The 19773-nt window shown below is 40.9% G+C and overlaps 2 protein-coding genes across 12 annotated transcripts in view; both read right to left on the bottom strand.

The window, feature by feature from the left end:
* The window catches only part of Samuel (SAM-motif ubiquitously expressed punctatedly localized protein), a 760488-nt gene that overhangs the window by 458417 nt on the left and 282298 nt on the right, over window positions 1-19773 (bottom strand). The gene's annotated exons all lie outside the window — the stretch shown is intronic.
* Window positions 1-19773, bottom strand: part of Myo31DF (Unconventional myosin ID) — a 79075-nt gene that overhangs the window by 10120 nt on the left and 49182 nt on the right. For all 11 annotated transcript variants that reach the window (XM_065234213.1, XM_065234215.1, XM_065234214.1 and 8 more), the window contains exons 5-8: window positions 12250-12475; window positions 11705-12168; window positions 10249-11643; window positions 10022-10179 (exon numbers count right to left, since the gene is read on the bottom strand). In XM_065234213.1, the coding sequence (XP_065090285.1) occupies window positions 10022-10179; window positions 10249-11643; window positions 11705-12168; window positions 12250-12475 (2243 nt within the window). The remainder of the gene's footprint in view (window positions 1-10021; window positions 10180-10248; window positions 11644-11704; window positions 12169-12249; window positions 12476-19773) is intronic.

The raw sequence follows: 19773 nt of genomic DNA, 5'->3' as shown, positions 1-19773 counted from the left end.
ATTACAACTCTGGAGAACATTTTGTGTGGTCGTTGGGGGCTTGTAGCTCTGAATATGGACAAACAGGCACAGATAAATTCTATTCCAACTCTTTACTGATGTAAACTTGATGGCCCTGAAAAAGGCCGTTTTATTAAAGAGGACATCCATGGCCACTTACGCTTGGCGTGTTTAGTGTAGGTGACAGCATCACGGACCTCATTTTCCAGGAACACCTTTAGCACACCTCGTAGATCAGACCGGAGATACGTTTGACACCACCACGGCGAGCCAGACGACCGCTGGCGGTTATCTCGAAGAACTTTGCGATGACGCTTGGCGCATCATTTGCCACGACCAGTCAATTGTTGCTTGTTAGGTGTGAAGGAGGCTACTCCACTCCTTCCTACTGCTGCTATTGCTATTCACCACGCCGTCCGAAGCGAAAATGAGGTAATGCCATACAGCAACGCTCTTTTATATCTTTTCAGATTAAAGCAGAATGATGTGCAACCAAGTGGTATAAAATCTACAAAGACTCCTCCCATTATGAGTAGTTTGCTATCAAGTATCGACACTAGTTCTTTTCCTTTTGCGTACACGGTGAATGAGAACGAAGTTTGAGTTTAGTTCACTCATAATCGCCAAAAGTGCAGGAACTCAGCGATGTGTAAATTTGTCTGTGGAAAACCTGTTTCTGTGGAAAACCTAAAAAATCTGCCAGAAAATGAGGAAATTGACGAAAATTTTATTCAGTCTCGGAGTTGTACCAATAGACTGAGACGAGACGAGACTTTTCTCAAATTCGGGAAATTTTCCCTGGAAAATACTCGGAAAACATGAGGCAAATTTACTCATCGTTGAGTTCCTGCACTTTATTTCTCATTTCTGGGCGTCGGTAGGATTGGAGCTCAGTACCGAAAACAAATCTCGCGTCACTTGTCAATAGGTCCTATCTACATTGATCGATTCTCTTCATCGACACTCTCTTTCGTAAATAACTCGGCTTCACAAATGTTTCCTGCTGTCTTCGTCGAATAAGATGCTAGATTGTTGCTTCTTCCATCAAAAATATCCGGCCGAGGCGATTCAAAGTTGATCAAGGTTGATAAAAATAATGTGTACCACTACTTCCAGTATGATTACATGAGCATTTTGTGTGATCGTTGGTTCTGAATATGGACAAACAGGCAGATGAATTCTATTCCTACTCTTTACTGTAATAAGATTGGTGGCCCTGAAAAGAGCCGTTTTGTTGCCAAAGTTGGTGATGATTTAACCTTCGAAACCAAACAGAGTGCGTCTCTGCCACTTCAAAACGTAGATGACATCCATGGCCGCTTACGCTTGGCGTGTTTAGTGTAGGTAACAGCATCACGGATCTCATTTTTCAGGAATACCTTCAGCGCACCTCATAAATCAGACCGGAGATACATCAGACACCGCCACGGCGAGCCAGACGACGGATGGTAGTTATCTCGAAGAATTTGCGTGTGGTTTTGAGTATGGCGATGAGTTTGCAAAATATTACGCAATTCCATCTTCCATCTTACGCAATTCCATCTTCCCTATTCGCCCGAGGATTGGAGGCGAATGCCACTTCGACTTGTTTCGTCTACTTACTACTCTCTGACCAGCACAGTCTGGGGAAGCAGCATACGCATGTAGGTAATTGGTGGATTTGTTAGTTAATTCGACGCTTTTGGACAATGTTGGACATTTACCAGTTTTCAATAGTTTCTTGTTGAAAATCAACATTCGGAAGCATTGTTATCGATGCGTAGCCATATTTCTGATCGATTGGTGATAAAATGATTGAAAATGGACCAGGGGCAGCTGAGTTATTAACGCTTAAAATCTTTCTTAATTTGTTACATGTTCCATTTTTGGTTTTCACAAAGTGTACCCCCATATAGAAATCAAAGACGTAGTCCTACGTCAAAAAAAAAAAACAGAAAAGCGAGTCCGATCTACGATCGAAGCGCACCAATACTGCTAGTCCAGTCATTGTACTGAAGAGCATGAAGCGAGTTCGGTTTCAAGCCGAAGCGCACATACACAACGCAAGACCAGTCAATGTACTGAAGAGCGAGAAACGAGTCAAGTTTTGAACTGAAACGCAGCGTTGCCAGGCCATTTTCAGAAAAATCTAGAAAAGGTAAAATATAAAATCTGGAAAAATCTGGAATGCTCCAAAAATCCTCTTTTTAACATAATGCTATTGAAATCAAAGTGATGTGCCAATCTCCCGTCAAAATAGGGCAGTATAATCACTAATCAATACGAAACTAACGATTTTAAATTGGCTCACTACTTGACTAGCCTATTGGTCCCAAGCAAACGATTAACGTATCCCATTCTAGTCGAAATTCTAGTACTACGCAATGTTTGTTTTGATTCGCTATGAAAGTTTGACAGATGAAATGAGGGGTTATTCGTTTTTCCTATGTTTCGAAGGGTGAATCCATTAGCTTGGGACCGAAGAGAGTACCAGAGCTGAGCCAAAAAGTTGAGCACGTTATTTCGGGACCTTCTAGTCTTAGAGTTACCTCTATGGTATAATCATCTGGAATTTATTTAAAGTACTAGAAGGGTTATAAATTACATATCTAAATAAATTATATAAAGCAAATAACTTGCTAGCATTCCTAACATCATCAAAAAGTTGAAAAGTATTGACACGGTATGCTCAAAAAGTTCAAATATCCATTTCAAAAATTGAGTTAAATGTGGGTAAATATCAACAGAAAATTTGGTTGAAATTGTTTATGAACTGTATTTTTTTTTAAAGAATGAGAAGCAAAGAATCTAAGAAGTTTGATGGGATGGATTTTTGAACTAATTGATGATGTAGTCCTTACTATTTGATACAGTACCAGAATTTAAAGATTTTATTAGTTCTAAATAATTCTAATATTACTCTGAGGTTGATCAGATTTACAATTTAATTTTTGACATCATACAACACACAACACCCAGCAGACCAGTAGACAATTTTATTTTGAAAGCCAAATCCACCGGACTGAAGTGGGAATCAAAGCCTAACATGGAACTCACACACAGTTTATCTAAACTACGGGTTACTCCACTATTCGCATGACCATTACGAATAACTTAATGCAAAAAATATTTTTATTATATTACTAAAATGAAAGTCTGATAGCTTAATTTTTGTAGTCATAGGATCTTGCAATGATTGTAAATTCCGGATTTTATATTGTTCCTGCTTCCCAGTTTTAACAATTTACTTGGTACACTCTTCAGCATGACCGTCACACTCTTCTCAGACTTATCCGATAATTCCATTTGAACTGCTTTGTAGGTAAGGTCAGAAATGTTTTGAAATCCTTTTCAGTATTACTTAAGTACTCAAGTACTTTGCCAACATGGTTTTGAAAGTCTCCCAGAGATTGCGCTTAAAATTTGATTAAAATTAATCTCCACAAAAACATGGGTCAGAATTCCATTGAAATTATTCTCACGATTCCTATCAGCATACTCCTTAAGTTTCATCATAGGAATTTTCTATGATTTCTCTACCGGATTGTTCCAATTGACACTGTCTTCAACCAGAGATCGCACAGACTGAATATTCAACACACGACACCCATTAGACCAGTAGGGAAATTTTCAGGTTGCCAAAATTTGCACCGGCTGGAGCGGGAATCAAACCCTCACTTCATGGCACTCACAATACGCCTGATGAGTGACGCCGCACAACCCTGAAGCCCACAAAGATGGATGTAACTCTACACAGAATTTGCTTGAAATTCTTCTTTGATTTCACAAAGAATTCGTCTCACACTTCACTGTGAACTATTTTCAGAATTACCTTACAATTCCAATAATGTCCAACGTTGTTGGCCTTTTATAATTAAAGTAGCAGGTTTGGCTTTTATTATTTTTTTATTAGAGGGTAAATCAATTGCAGTGATATTTTTAAAACAACAAGTTAAAAAAATCTGGGAAAATCTGGAACATATTTAAAAAATCTGGAAATATACGTGGTCTGTCTGTGGATCTGGCAAGACGACTAAAAATCTGGAAAATCCAGATAAATCTGGAATACTGACAACGCTGCAGTGAAACGCACCAATACAATGATATCTGTCATTGCATTAAAAAGAGAGAAGCTATAAAAAGTGTTCTCATACTACTAAATACCAACAATCAATACGAAACGAACGATTTTAAATTGGCTCACCACTTTAGTAGCCTATTGGTCCCAAGCAAACGATTAACGTACCCTATTCTAGTTGAAATTCTATTACTACACTATGTTTGTTTTGATTCGCTATGAAAGTTTGACAGATAACATCAGGGGTTTGTGGATTCATGCAGAACATGCAGGGGTGAGTGAAATAGCTTGGGACTGCTTGGGACCGTTGTTCTGGTACTGAGTGAGCCAAAAATAATAATGATTTTCTTCGGGACCCAGTGGTCTTAGAGTTACCTCATATCTTTTGTGTAGAGTATGTAAAAAAGTCCCTCCTTTAAAATGTTAAAGCAAATGCATATATTGAGGTACCAGACATGTTTTGTAGTGTCAGGTACTCTATTTTGTAATCTGTGAAAGGGAAATCACAAATCGAGTGTCAACAAAATACATGGCATGTTGAGAGATTGAGGTCGCGAGAGCAAATTTTCTCTCTCAAATTAAAATTTTTTGGCTCTCTGGGAGCTGGTAGTAAATCAGGTAAAAATGTATGGGGAAAAATCATTTTTATTTAATTATAGCTTGTATAACAATAATTTCCGGCAAAAAACTGAACTACAAAGTCCGTGATTATTTTTTTAGGTTGTCGTTCACTTTTGTTGACCTGAATATGCATCGAAAGCGAATTATTCCCACTTCTCTCAATTTCTATATGGGGATTTTTATCACTTCCTAACAGCGCCATCTCTGTGGAAAATGGTCGAACAAAATGTTTAATTGGCATTGGAGTTCCGGAATGTTGAGACGCAGCATGAAAAGCTGGTTCTGCTGTTATCTTGTGGTGGTAGGGGACTACAGCGCATTTTTTATAACTTGAGACCGACATCCGACGAAGTTTATCCCGCACCAGTGAAGATTCCATTTAAGCCGATCGAAGTTCCTGAGTATGAAAACGCAATCAAGAGGTTGAACAAGTTTTTCATCGGGAAACGAAACGAACGTATAGAGTTGGAACTTTTCCGATCACTGAAGCAGACTAGCGATGAGCCATTTAACCAGTTCCTCCTCAAGCTTCGGGCACAAGCGGTGCGATGCGATTTCTACGACCGTGAAGAAAAAGAGATACTGCAGCAGATCACAATGGGCGCTCGGGACGAAAGAGTTCGAGGACATCATGGGTCTCGATGAGCTAATCAATTACGCCATCAATCGGGAGATTTTACTGAAGCAAAAAGGAAAGTCGAGGCCTTTCGGTGAGGAATTCCATCCACCACAGTAGCAGCGGTGAACCAGTAAGCGAGCAAGTGGAGAAACTAATGTGCTACGAGGAAATGAAAGATGGAAGGAAGAGCCGGATACGGAACAGTTGGCGAAGGTAGCGTATCGATAATACCACAAGGAATTTCTTGTTTTTTCTTTTATAATAGTTACGTTTGTGACGTTTTTCGATAAAGAAAATAAATGTCCCATATGGTCTGTAAATCTACTTGTTCGGTGCCTGTAAAACATATATTATTTCTTTTGCTTTAGGTTGATGCTGATACTCAAGATAATTGAACGATAGTATGTCTGATTGATAAACTACCTGTGGCTTTCTTGATTGATTCGTGTGCATCAATTAACACAATAACGGAAGAAGTCTGCGACCGTCTCGGTAAAAGTAATGCAACTCTTTTCAAGAGAAAATTCCAATGTGATCGGACATTCATAGCTTATGCAAGCCAAACCCCCCTGCAAGTACTAACGGTTTTCGAGGCATGGATTTCGGTGAACGATTCTAAACCAAGGTGCTATGCTGAGTTTTTTGTTATAGAAGGGGCCAACAAGTCCCTATTGAGCAAAACCACCGCGGAATACCTCAAAATACTTCAAGTAGGCCTCGGTGTTAACAATATTGAAGTCAGAATCGAACAATTTCCCAAGTTTCCCGAGGGGGACGACTCTATCTACAATGCAGAAAAAATTGTGTTATGCTGTGGCTAGCTGCGCGCACACTGAGTAGATAGAAAGTAGATTTTTGACGATTCTGAAGATTTCCTGCAAGAAGATGATGCGCGATGCAAGTCGAGGGGGACGACTCTATCTACGCTGCAGGAAATATTGTGTTTTGCTGTGGCTAGCTGCGCGTACGCTGAGTAGATAGAAAGAAGATTTATCACGATTTTGAAGATTTCCTACAAAAAGATGATGCGCGATGCAAGTAGATGCGAGAAATGAAAGAAGATTTTTCGAAAATTTATTCGCTAGTGTGAGATTTATTGAGCATCTAAATTTGAGATTTAGATGTGTCGCCCCCCTCGATGCAAGTAGATGCGACAAATGAAAGAAGATTTTTCGAAGATTGATTCGCTAGTGTGAGATTTGTTGAGCATCTTAACTTGAGATTTAGATGTGTCGCCCCCCTCGAAGTTTCCTAATGTTCAAGTCAAACTGTCAATTCAAGACCAACAATTGAAAAGGCCTTAACTCCATTTTGTAAACAATCCTTGTAATGCCATTTTCTCGCGAACTGAAACCTACATTCACAAACCTACCACACCATCCAGTAGAGGAGAATTTTCCCTACCTGTTCATTTTGTTGGTTTGCGTTGGCGGCATTTGGTTCGCGAGAAAATGGCCTTACAATGTTTGTTTACAAAATGGAGTTGAGGCCATTTTAATTGTTGGTCTTGAATTGACCAGTCTGTTGTATCACGAAAGCTTGCTTATTTGAGGGTACCTGAACCAAGGAAAGATAAAGTCGATCAGAAAATTTTGGAGATGTTACGCACTGATGTGATCGAGCCAGAGGATGGTCCAGCAGATTGGATCTCGCCGATGTTTGTTGTACCCAAGGGTAAGGACGACATTCGGCTCTGTATCAATATGAAACATCCGAACAAAGCAATTCAACGAGAACATTTCCCGCTACCGGTCATTGAAACGTTTTTTAACAAACTTAGGCTGTGAACCATTTGCCGAGTTAAATTTAACTCGTGGTTAAAAGTGACATTTCGAAAGTTATTTCTTATGTTCGAAAATCCCTGTGTTACCGATCGATCGGTTTTCGAGCAGAACTCAACCACGGTTGTCAAAATTTAACTTCTTGTCTGTCAGAAATAACCACGCTCGGTTAGCAGGGTTAATCGATAATTTTCCATCTGTCAAATTTTAACCAAAAGTTAAAATAATCCACCAAATGGTTCAGAGCCTTAGAGGTGCAACGCATTTTTCGAAACTCGATATAACGTCGCCATACCATCACGTAGAGCTTCACCCGGATTCTCGTAGTATTACAACGTTTATGACGGATCGGGGCCTTATGCGATTCAAAAGGTTGATGTTTGGGATCAACTGTGCTCCTGAGATCTTCCAACGAATCATGACGCAGATGCTGGCAGGAATTGATGGGGTAATTGTCTACATTGATGACATAGTCGTGTCTGGTAACACTCAAGAGGAGCATGACGAGAGATTGCAGCAGGTTCTAGCAGTTCTCAATGAGAACAACGCTCAACTTAACAACGAAAGATGTATATTTGATGTCACGGAACTAGAGATTCTAGATTTTAAGGTTAGCTCGAAGGGGATAAGGCCTTCGGATGAAAAGGTAAAAGCCATCAGGAATTTCAGAAAGCCTGAATCAAAAGAGGAAGTTAGGAGTTTCTTGGGTCTCGTTAATTTTGTTGGCCACTTCATACCGCATCTATCGACTAGAACTTGCGGGGAGATGTTTTGGTTATCGGTCAGGAACAAAACGACGCTTTCGATGATCTCCGGAAGGAATTATCAAACAACGTGCGGACATTAGGGTATTTTGATCCAAAACATGCTACAGAGCTATATGTTGAAGCGTCTCCTGTCGGCCTTGGGACAGTCCTCGTCCAGAGAGATCAAGACACTCAGAGAATTATCAGTTTTGCGTCAAAAGGATTAACGGCTACCGAGCGAGTGTATCCTCAGACCCAACGTGAGGCGTTGGCGGTGGTTTGGGCGGTCGAAAATTTTTATTTGTATTTGTGGAAGCGTTGGCGTCGGGAAGTTGGCCAGCAGTTCTTTTTCGCTACCAAGCATTTTCAATGGAGCTAGGAGTTACAAATGGAATAGTCGTTCAGGATGAAAGAATCGTTCTTCCAAATAAATTGGAGATCGCTCACAGGGGCCACCCGGGAGTAGTAACCATGCGAAGAACTTCGAGAGAATGTATGGTGGCCGTGTATGGATCGGGACGTGGTTGATAGAATTCAGGAGTGTTCTGGTTGTGCTGCTGTTAGAAATGAAAAACCACCAGAACCTATGCACAGGAAAGCCATGCCAGAACGTGCCTGGCAAGAGATCGTTATTGATTTCTTTTCAGCGAAAGAATGCGCAACGTTTTTAGTGGTCGTCGATTACTACCTACCCCATGTCCGGCCTATTAAGCACAACCCGCACTTAATCTTTCTTAATCTAGCGCAGTTTAGCACCAAACGGAATGTTATTATTACTGATGGCTTCCAAATTTATTTACCTAGATTTGAAAAAGAGAAACCAATCGTTGAGATATTGTCAAAAGTCTAACACTGCTTCTTGACGCCAAACTCGGCCTACGGATTCTTAGCTCGGCCTAACGCATTGAAACGCAATTGAAGCGCTAATGAATTCACTTCGGCCTATCGGATGAAGATAAAAATTGATTCGGTCGGAGCGGTTCTTGTGTTTTTGGGAATAATGGGTGCAAACCTACATACCACGCGTTCTCATTGACTTCGTTCGGTAGATTATTAACTAAAGGATCGTACCAAACGCATAATTGACTTGTTAACTCTGAAATCATGGATTTATTTTTAGTTTTCTGCTCGATAGGCCTGAAATGGGCGATTAGGCCGAAGTAGTTCTCTACCCTATTCGAGATTTTTTCAATAATGACGAAATAAGTCGTGCACGTCCCGGAAAAGGGATTATGTAGCAACTAGAAATCCTCAGAGGGAGAGATGAGCGCAAAGAATTTTTTCAGCCAAATGAACTGTCAAAATCTCAGCCAAACGAACATTTCCATTAGAAATATTCAGAGGATTTATTATTCTTACTAGATCAAATTAGAGAGTATTGTAACCGAATAGAAATTCAATCACCCTTATTTCTCGTGTGCTTTTCAAGTTCAACTAGTTTTTGGAATCAAACATAATATCCCAACTCTATTGATTGATTTTTGTCAAAAAAAAAAAAAAAAAACTGCAAAATATTGCGATGCACCTAGTAATTCACACAATTACAGGGCTGGTAGTTCGTATGTGACATAGAAGTAGTGACATTAGTGACTAAAATAACAAACATAGTGACCAAATATTGACTTTAAAAGAAAAAAAGTGACCAATAGAGCCATTTTATTGATTGAAAAGATATTGTTGTAGCTTGTCATACTTGGCCGATATCGTCACCCCCTCACTAAGCTAAACTACACGGCAAATAAGAACGACCCAAATTTGAGTTTAGTTCACTCATAATCGCCAAAAGTGCAGGAACTCAGCGATGAGTAAATTTGTCTCATGGAACCTGTGGAAAACCTAAAAAATCAGCCAGAAAATGAGGAAATTGGCGAAAATTTTATGCAGTCTCGGAGTAGTACCAATAGACTAAACGAATCCAATCTTTACTTATCGCAAATTCGGGAATTTTTCCCTGGAAAATGCTGGAAAAACCTGAGAAAACATGAGGCAAAATTACTCATCGCTGATTTCCTGCACTTTATGTGATTTATGAGTTGACTAAACTCAAATTTGGGTCGTTTTCATTCACCGTGTTGCAATATGGCCTGCCATATGCCTTCAGCTGAGCACCACTGACTGCCTTAGCAAGTTAATTGATGAAAAAACAGGTTCTCAATCGGATCTCAAACATGATTGCCTACTCCATAGCGATACTTACTCGTAGTACCGCTTGGACACGTGGGCCACTATCTCCCCAATGCGGTCTTCCTTCAGAGCATGGTGTTCTCCCTGCAGCGCTATCACCAGGTCATTGTTGTGATGCGAATGAAATACTACCAGCTGATCACGGCCGGGGCTCACACTGATGGACGAAATCTGCAAATAGCAAAGAAACCACCGTTCGCCCAAACTCTTCCCTGGTAATTATGAGCACGCAAAACTCACCTCCTTGATGGCAACGGTGCGCTTCATGTTGCGGAATTTATTCTTCGGGCCGTCCAGTTTGTAGATGGCTACGTCGGTCACGATAATCGCTCGGTCTGCCGATTTGTTGCATTTGTTGAATTTTTTGACGAAAGACGAAAATAGCACCACCCGGAAGTTGTCCGTGTTCTTAATGTTATTAATACTGGCATTGTACGATGAATAGTTGGAGTTTTCCGCCGTGTTGGAGAGATAATTTCCCAACCAGCGGCGATCGTGGCCCCAGAACTTGCGCCGCTTGCGGAGCGCACTCGCTGCGATGATCTGCAGCCGTAGTTGGGGCCACTCATCCCTTGGGTACTTTCGCAGGATCATTGACGCTCGCCAGCGAGAGAACAACATCCGCAATTGTTTCTCCGCTTCGCGACCCACGAGCGGAGGCTGTGGCCATTGGATACCTTTGCCGTAGTCTCGCATCTGGCGAGCATTACGGAAGCGCATGGCTAGGTCCTGGACGTAGCTCTTCAGTTTATACTTGCGATAATGACGCATAATGATGAGAGCGGCCTTTATCTTCTTGTACTGCTGCCGGCAAATCCAGCCACGGACCTGCTTTTGCAGTAAGGTCACAATGTGCGGTATCATCTCGTTGCGTTGCTTCTCCAGCGAAAACAGTGTTTGCGGGGAGCGGATGAAGATTTTCGTCTTACCGAACTTGACGTCGTGGCTAAAGTTCTTCTCGTTGATCAGCACCTTAACGCCATCCCTGTCCGAACCTCCGCGGAAGTTTGGCCACGTGTACTGAGAAATCATCTTGTATCGCAGTAGGAATTTATCGTACCGTTGTCGATGGACGAAACCTGCTCTACGGACCCGAACGTTCTCCAGCAAACCCAGGTAGCGCACCTGATGTTCTACACGAACGTCATCGAAAATGGAGGCGCTCTTGATGTCGTTCGGTTTGATACACCGAACGTAGAAAGGTTCCTTCTTCAACAGAGTTGCTACCAGTTCTGCCATCGATCGCTGGAACAATGTTCCTGCCGTCAGGGGTCTCTTGGTAGTTTTCGATATGTCCTGTGCTCCCTCAGGCCACATGGAACTCATCAAGCGATCATTCGAGTGGAAGAGCAGACGTTTGAAATCCTGGAATAGGGTGTCCCGATTCTTCTCAATAAATCCGTTGACGCAGTAGATGACGTCCCCGGCATAGTGCGTGATACGGAAGTCTTCGCGATGCTTCAACTCCTTGTCCATCGGTTTCAGCTGTCGGCTACTGTAGTGTGGATGATGCGATAGCTTCTTATCCATTGCGTCCAGTAGCATCTCGTCAGTGATTTTCCCAACATTTAGACAAGCCTCGTCCATTATCGATATCACACCCTTGTGAGGCTGTTCGACGAGTTCGCAGATGATCTGAAATAAAATAAATATTCTCCGTTATTCGTGCCTCTTCATGCGAGACTTCGAACCATACCTGGTTATTGAAGTATTCCACATTAGTCCACTCGATCCCCTCTCGACGGTACTCCTCCTGTTCCTGCTTCAGAACCAGCTCGATAAACAACTGCTGCAGTTTCTCGTTGCAATAGTTGATACAGAACTGTTCGAAGCTGTTCTGGTCGAAAATCTCGAACCCATAGATGTCCAGCACCCCGATGACCCGGTTGTGCCGTTTCTGGGTGTTTCCACCGGGCACCACTATGGCCTTGTTGATTCGTTGAATGATCCACGTAAACAGCCGATCGTAAACGGCTTTGGCCAAGGCATCCCGCCCAAACTCGGCCTGCTCGATGTCGTGGGTTTTCGTCATGATCTCACCTCGGGCCGCAATCACTCGTTCCGTGAGTGAGCGCTGCATTTCTTCTTCGGTTACGTGCAGTAGCTGCGCTGCCGTGGTCAGCGGTTTACGGGTAGCAACTTGGACCTGCTCTTCTTGTGCTGTAATGGACCGGTGTTGAAATAGAAAACAAAACAGAAATGAACTTTTTGTAGATATGTGCGGAAAAAAAAAACACCTACTTTTAAATCTGATATTGCCCAGATGGAGCACGGCGGCCACGATTCGCCATACCATCGTAAGTTCATCGCCGCTGAAGCCGAGTGCCTTAAGGCCAGCGGTCGTGGCCCGATAGTCGCCCTTCTCCGACAGAACCTCTACGCTGCCTTGGTTGGTGTAGTGATACTGAGCCGGGTCTCTCGTAAGGTGGAATTGCTTCAGTTCCGCATCGGATGCACCGCGTAGCAACTGGAATAAACGGAAAATCAAATTACTCGTTAATTATATGGGTAACGTTCACACCTGGTAATCGGTAAAATAAAAAGATTTTTTTTTGTTGAGACTATAACTCGAATTCATGTTTTGTTTATTGGAAGTTTTCGAAACATACACTTAAATTAATAAAATTTAACTTTAGTTTTTACAGAGTGGCCACTAAATTTACGAAATTCGTCGGTTTTTTCTCGGATCCCGGTTGCCTTAACTATTTTCGAAGACAACATATTTCGCTATTTTCCTTGTTTCATATAAACAGCTCAATATGGTAAAAAAGCAATACCGGCATGGTTGATTTCAGCAATTTATGTCACTGGCAAACATGTGTCATGCAGTTTATTATAAAAACAGAAAACTGGAGGAAAACCCAAATAAATTTTCTAGCGGCACTGGTGATTACCACTCACCCCAGCAGGCATGGGTTCAATCCCATTCAATCCTTCGGAAGGGAAGTAAAGCTGTTGGTCTCCGGTTCATGAGTTGATGGGTCGATAGGTAGGGTCCCGGTGTGGGAGCTGCCTTCCTGGCGTCGGTAGCATTGGTGCTCAGCACGGAAAACAAGATCGACGGAAAACAGATCAAGGAAAAAAAAAACAGTATGTCATAAATTGCTTTACGCAAGATTTCAATACCGCCTTGTGTATTCTTGTTCAACTGTAAGAAAAGCATCACATATTTTATAAAATTACTTGGTTTCCAGTCACAGTTCGTGACAGCAGCCGTCTGGCTGCATTTGACGTTCCACTTTTCTCTCTTCGCTAGTCTCACTCAGTTTTTTAAGTACACGGCGAATGAGAACGACCCAAATTTGAGTTTAGTTCACTCATAATCGCCAAAAGTGCAGGAACGCAGCGATGAGTTAAATTTGTCTCATGGTTTCCTGCACTCAAAAAATTTCACACGTTTGATCGAAGTGTTTAAACACTTGATTTTTTAAATGCAGAATCACATTTACTTTAAGTGTATTTCACCTTGGTTCAATGTGTTATACACGTTAATTTATAGTGTTTCAAACTTCGAAATGTTGAAATTTTTTCACTATCTATTCAAGTGTATTGCACATTGAATCACGCTACTGTTCAAAACAGATGGATTTAAAGTGTTTTGCATTTCAATACGATGTGAATTGCTTGCTCAGAAAGGTAAACATCGAAAACAAGAGTTGTGACTTTTTCCTATCAACCCGCCTCATATATGAGAACAACCGTGGCCCAGTGAGATCGAACGAAGACTCTGGCAGCAGCACACCCCAACAGTTCATGATCGAATCCAAAATCAGACCCATTAAAAAGATATGTGATAGCTCTGGCCTCTGGCAGTTTTGTTTATATATTTGTCGATTCATTTTTAGAGTTGGTAAAGTAGAAGCCGATAAAGTAGAATATTGTAGAATATTGAACTATGGTGTACAAAGCTATTGATATCACCATATGAGGCACATAGAATCCAAGTGTGTCACAATTCAAATCCATAGTGTTCAGGCATGGTTCATAGCATAAGATTCACACATGAAATGGATGTGTTTCACAATAAGCGCAAAATTAAGTGTGAGACACATGATGATGGCGTGTGGAATTTTTTGAGTGTGTGGAAAACCTAAAAAATCTGCCGGAAAATGAGGAAATTGACGAAAATTTTATTCAGTCTCGGAGTAGTACACACTTAATCTAGCTCGGTAAAATCTCCAACAGCCGATTACCTCGGCATTTGCTTTTGCTGATATCTCTGCAAAATATCTGTTTGTTAGCTGATATCTCAGCAAAATGTTATTTGTTAGCTGAGTATCGGCAATTGTTTTACTGAATCTCAGCAAAATAAATTACAGAATCACTCGGCTGTTGGAATCTCGGCGAAAAAAATTAAGTGTGTACCAATAGACAGAGTGAATCCAATATTTACTTTTCTCAAATTCGGGATTTTTTCCCTGGAAAAACCTGGGAAAACATGAGGAAAATTTACTCATCGCTGAGTTCCTGCACTTTTGGCGATTATGAGTGAACTAAACTCAAATTTGAGTCGTTCTCATTCGCCGTGTAGTTGTGATATCGCGATGCCTTTTTGGTTCTTCTTCTTCTTCTTCATTTGTATATATGGATGTAGAATTTTAGTGTTCGTGAGATTGCGCTTGGAGATCTCTATATAGCTTTTCGACGTTTAATCGGCACACACTACACACCAAATTTAAGTTTTCAATATCAGTAAAACGGATTGCTGGATCATGACCAGCAATCCAATGCTTCACTGAAAAACAGCAAACGATATTTTTACTGAAAACATCAGCTAACATAAACTAACACCCAGTAAAAGAGCTGTCAAACTGTTAGCATCACAGTCGCAAGTATTTTTGCATTCGTACACCACCACTCGGATTGAACCCACGCCTGCTGGGGTGAGAGGTAATCACTCTTACCACTACACCACCGGCGCCGCTGACAAACTGTTGTTTCCAGTTATTTAATTCAATGGGACACCATTTCTTTTTAATTCATTCAAAATACACACAAATCAATATTGAAAAATACCATTAACCAAGGTTTTGACAAAACATCTAATGGCATAATAAAAAACCAAACAGAAAAGTACAGTTTCTCACTGCATACTGAACAATCTCAAACAATCACTACACGCTCAAAGCAAAACATATTATTTTGCTACGCCTGTTTTGATTTGATTTCAATGGCACATCATGACAAGAACAATAAGTCGACAGTGAGCATGCATAAGGGCCTATACGCGATGATCGATTCTCTTCGTCGTTTTTCTCTTTTGTTAATAACTCGCTAGATTTAACGTTTCTCGGTGCGTTTGCTGTTGCTTTTGATAGCCAATACAACCTGTTACTACTCTGCATTGAACAAATTCTAGAAAATTGTTTCGCTTAGCTGTAGCAATGCAAAGAGAAAATCGATCATCGCGTATTCGCCCTTTTGCATGCTCACTGTCGAAATATACAATGAATTCCGCGTGTGCCATCTGCTTCTCCTTCACTGAACCAATATGACATATTCCTGTTAAGTGGAAGTCTAATAAATTTGCGCTATAAGCTAATCCATTGAAAATGATATGATTGAGAATGTGACAGGTAAATTTATTTATTTATTTATTTATTTATTTGTAGTTTGTTACAGTCAACAGGTTAAAATACCCAAATGACAATTAAAACTTAGAACTATCGCACTATTGCTACTGTGACATAAATCTCAAGAAATTCTGCCTATTGGACGCACGTGAAAAACTAAAGTCAAATACATGTTGACAATGATTGAACACACGGCACATGCTACGAACTGGCTCATTCAAACCATAATTTGTCCTGGAAGTATCGATGAACAAAAAGGCGTGTGTACGTAGCTAACGTCTCCTAATGTTTATGTTTAGCTGTGTAAGTAGCGAAGGGCAGTCGATGAGAGACGTTAACAGATCACTGACAAAGCAAGCTTTTGCAACATCACGTCTAACACTGAGTAGGTCCAGATGAATGAGTTTGCAACGACTCTCGTAACTAGGAAGATCCAGACGGTCAGTCCAGGGAAGGTGTCGTAGAGCATAACGGATGAATTTCCGTTGAATCTTCTCAACGCGTTGAATTCCATTTTGGTAGTATGGACTCCAAACAACGGAGGAGTATTCAAGTATGGGTCGCACCAAGCTGCAGTACAAGGCCTTTAAGCAGTATACATCTTTGAAGTGCTTGGCAAAGCGAAATATGAAGCCTAGCTGGGAAGATGCTTTCGAGATGATGTATGTCAGATGAGCGTTAAACGTTAGCTTCGAGTCCAAAAGCACTCCCAGGTCTTTAACCAAGGATTCTCGTGCTAGAGACACTCCGGACAAGCTGTAGTTATGGATGAGCGGTGAACGTTTGCGAGTGAAGGAAATCACTGAGCACTTGGATGTGTTTAATACCATACGATTTCTTCTGCACCAATCAGCAAACGTTTCGAACTGATGTTGTAAGAACTCGGCATCGTCTAGTTTCTCGATGATCGCATAAATCTTGAAGTCGTCTGCATAGGATTTCTTGTGACACCTTAGAACTGAGTTGACGTCGTTCATAAACAACAAAAACAGAAATGGCCCCAGATGACTTCCTTGCGGTACACCGGATGTAACAGGAAACGAAGTTGAAAACTGGTTGCCGAGCCGTACACGCATGTTACGCCCCATCAGATATGAACGTAGCCATTTGAGTAGCCTAGCATCAGCGCCTAATTTATCATACTTGGCCAGAGCGATTTCGTGGTTCATCTTGTCAAAAGCTGCTGACAAATCCATGTAGATTGCGTCAATTTGGCAGCCACGCTCTATCGAGCGAGCAAGAAATGAAGTGAACGTGGTTAAGTTTGTGGTAGTAGAGCGCTTGGGCATAAAGCCGTGTTGATCTTCCGAGATGTAGTGCGAGCAGCCGTGTGAAAGGAAGTCCAGAACAATCAGCTCGAAGAGTTTTGAGGTTGCACATAGAGCGGCTATGCCACGGTAGTTTGAAACTGTTTGCTTACAACTTTTCTTATGTACAGGAAACACGTACGATTCCTTCCAAATAGTCGGGAACACGCCTGATTCCAATGAGAGGTTGAACACAGTAGCGAGAGGTGCTGAAAGAGAGTGGATGCATTTATTCAGCACTATAGACGGGATACCGTCTGGGCCGACTCCGGTAGTATTTTTCAATCGTCTGCTAGCGGAAAGCACCGTGTCACTTGATATCGGAGGAAGTTCACCAAGCGGAGGAAGTACAGGCACATTACTCACGGCATCAACAATATCCTGCGGGCTAGTTGGGTCATTGCAAAAAACTCCGCTAAATTGTTTCCTAAACAAGTCAGCGATGTCGTCAAGGGCAGAAGCTTCTGTGTCACCATTACGCATAGTGGAGGGAAGTCCCACTTCTTTCCGCTGGCCATCTACGTATTTCCAAAAGCTTTTAGGATTGAGTTTGAGACTTCGCTGCAACCTCTCTTGATAAGAATTGAATAGGCGTTTGTTAAGGATCTTGTAGCGTTTGTTTGCTTTGGTGTAGCGTGCTCTGTTTCTTGCGGTTCGGTGTCGAATGAACTTCCTTAAGGCACGCCTTTTAGCCGTTTTGAGACGTTTCAAGCGTGTGTTGCTCCAGATTGGGAAAGCCTTCTCAGGGTTGGTCTTTGTCGGCACGTACTGGTCAATAGCGTAGAATACGATGTTCGAAAGGGTCGACGCCGCCAAATCGGTGTCACAATCACGAAACGTAGTGTTCCAGTCTATACTCGATAGGAAAAGATTCATGCCATCGAAATCAGCTTTGTTGAAATCCAAAAGCACCTCTTCGGTAGTATCCTGAAACTGGCAATTAGTGCAGTTGTTCAGAGACAGCAGTAGAGCTGGATGATGCATGCAGTCTTTGACTAGAGGATGAGGAGCTTGTGTTACAGAGCAATTGGGTCGGAGGTCTTCACTGACAAATGCGAGGTCTAACATGCGGTTGTTGCTATTAGGTACCACATTTATCTGCTGCAGGTGCTGCAGAAATTCTATATGAATATCTGATACATTTACAATGCTGATAATTTGGTAACTTTTATATGATCGTTATATGATAAATGAAAATAGGTCAAATTATTAATATATAATTAACTGAAATTGATTTGAAACCCATGAGCATAAGCTTTACTTTTCACCACAATATAATATATGTGTCATAAATCAATCGAAGTAAAGTTTATGTGAAAATCACATTCTTCTTTTGACACATATATTTAATCGATTTCTAAAAATAAATTGAAAAATAAACATCAGGCAGTGTGAGCTTTCACAGTTGTCTTTTTTTATTGTAGTTGATTTGGGATTCGATCCAGAACTGTTGAGGTGTGATGCTTTCGGTGTCTGCGCTCGATTCCACTGGGCCACGGCTGATTTCAATATTGACCTCGTTCAATTAGCATGAATTAAGAACAGCTCTCCCGACATGGAATGTAGTGCAACGTTATGCTCGTTTTGCTAGAGTGAAGAAAAATAACACTGACAAATTTATGCTCCGTTTCGGTAGTGTCGTGTATTCAAATCTTTCTTAATGCTCCTGTGTGCAATAAATTAACGACTACATTATATGAGTTCATGGAACTGGTTTATGAAGTTCGAGTAGGGTTAACTACCCCATTTCCGGCCTGTTAAGCGCAACCCGCACTTAGTCTTTCTTAATCTAGCGCAGTTTAGCACCAAACGGAATGTTATTATTACTGATGGCTTCCAAATTTATTTACCTTTCCGTTTGTACCGTAAGATTTGATAAAGAGAAACCAATTGTTGAGATATTGTCAAAAGTCTAACACTGCTTCTTGACGCCAAACTCGGCCTACGGATTCTAAGCTCGGCCTAACGCATTGCAACGCCATTGAAACGTCAATGAATTCACTTCGGCCTATCGGATGAAGATAAAAATTGATTCGGTCGGAGCGCTTCTTTTGTTTTTGAGAATAATGGGTGCAAACCTTCATATCACGCGTTCTCATTGAATTTGTTCGGTAGCTTATTAACTAAAGTATCGTACCAAACGCATAATTGACTTGTTACCTCTGAAATCATGAATTTATTTGAAGCTTTCTGCTCGATATGCCCAAAATGGGTGATTAGGCCGAAGTAGTTCTCTACCCTACTAGTGCTGGAATCTGAATTAGCCGTGTAGAAGGCTTACAATTAGAATCTTAGCAAATAAATAATGCAGTAGAATAATTTTTTTTCAATCTCAATACATTCTTTTTCGGAACCCCTTATCTTATGGAACAATAACAAACAAAGATTATTCAATAAAGTATCATTGTTGCTAGCAATATTTAGTTCAACTAATCATTTTAATGAGTGTACGATAACATCGTTGAAAATTTTTTCAATAATGTATAAAGAACAATCATGTAAGATGTATTTTATTGGGAGCGATATTCATCCCAGAAAACCATGCCAAAACAAATGTTTGCTGTTGGATTTCTTAAAAGGCAAATCTATGTGAATATATAATTTTTGGGATAATGATTGGGATAGATTAGTTTACAATCTTCCAAACCTCAAAAATCAAAGGAAACTATTCCAATGAGATATACATGTTTTTCTATACTGCAAAGTTAAATGACTGTCCAATAGTTTCTACATGGCTGTTTACACGCGTCATATCAACAAACGTCAAAAATCGTTAAAAGCAACTCCAATAAAATATACATGATTATCTTATATTTTACTGAATTTTCTCATAGTGCAAACTTATATGATTTTCCATTAGTTTCTAGATGTCTGTTCCCACCCAT

Source organism: Ochlerotatus camptorhynchus, unplaced genomic scaffold, assembly GCF_037179485.1.
Source record: "Ochlerotatus camptorhynchus isolate MF236.1 unplaced genomic scaffold, CSIRO-AGI_Acam_v1.1 ptg000432l, whole genome shotgun sequence".
Lineage (NCBI taxonomy): Eukaryota > Metazoa > Arthropoda > Insecta > Diptera > Culicidae > Ochlerotatus > Ochlerotatus camptorhynchus.
Note: the sequence above shows the minus strand (reverse complement) of the source record. Positions and strands in the feature narration are given on the sequence as shown.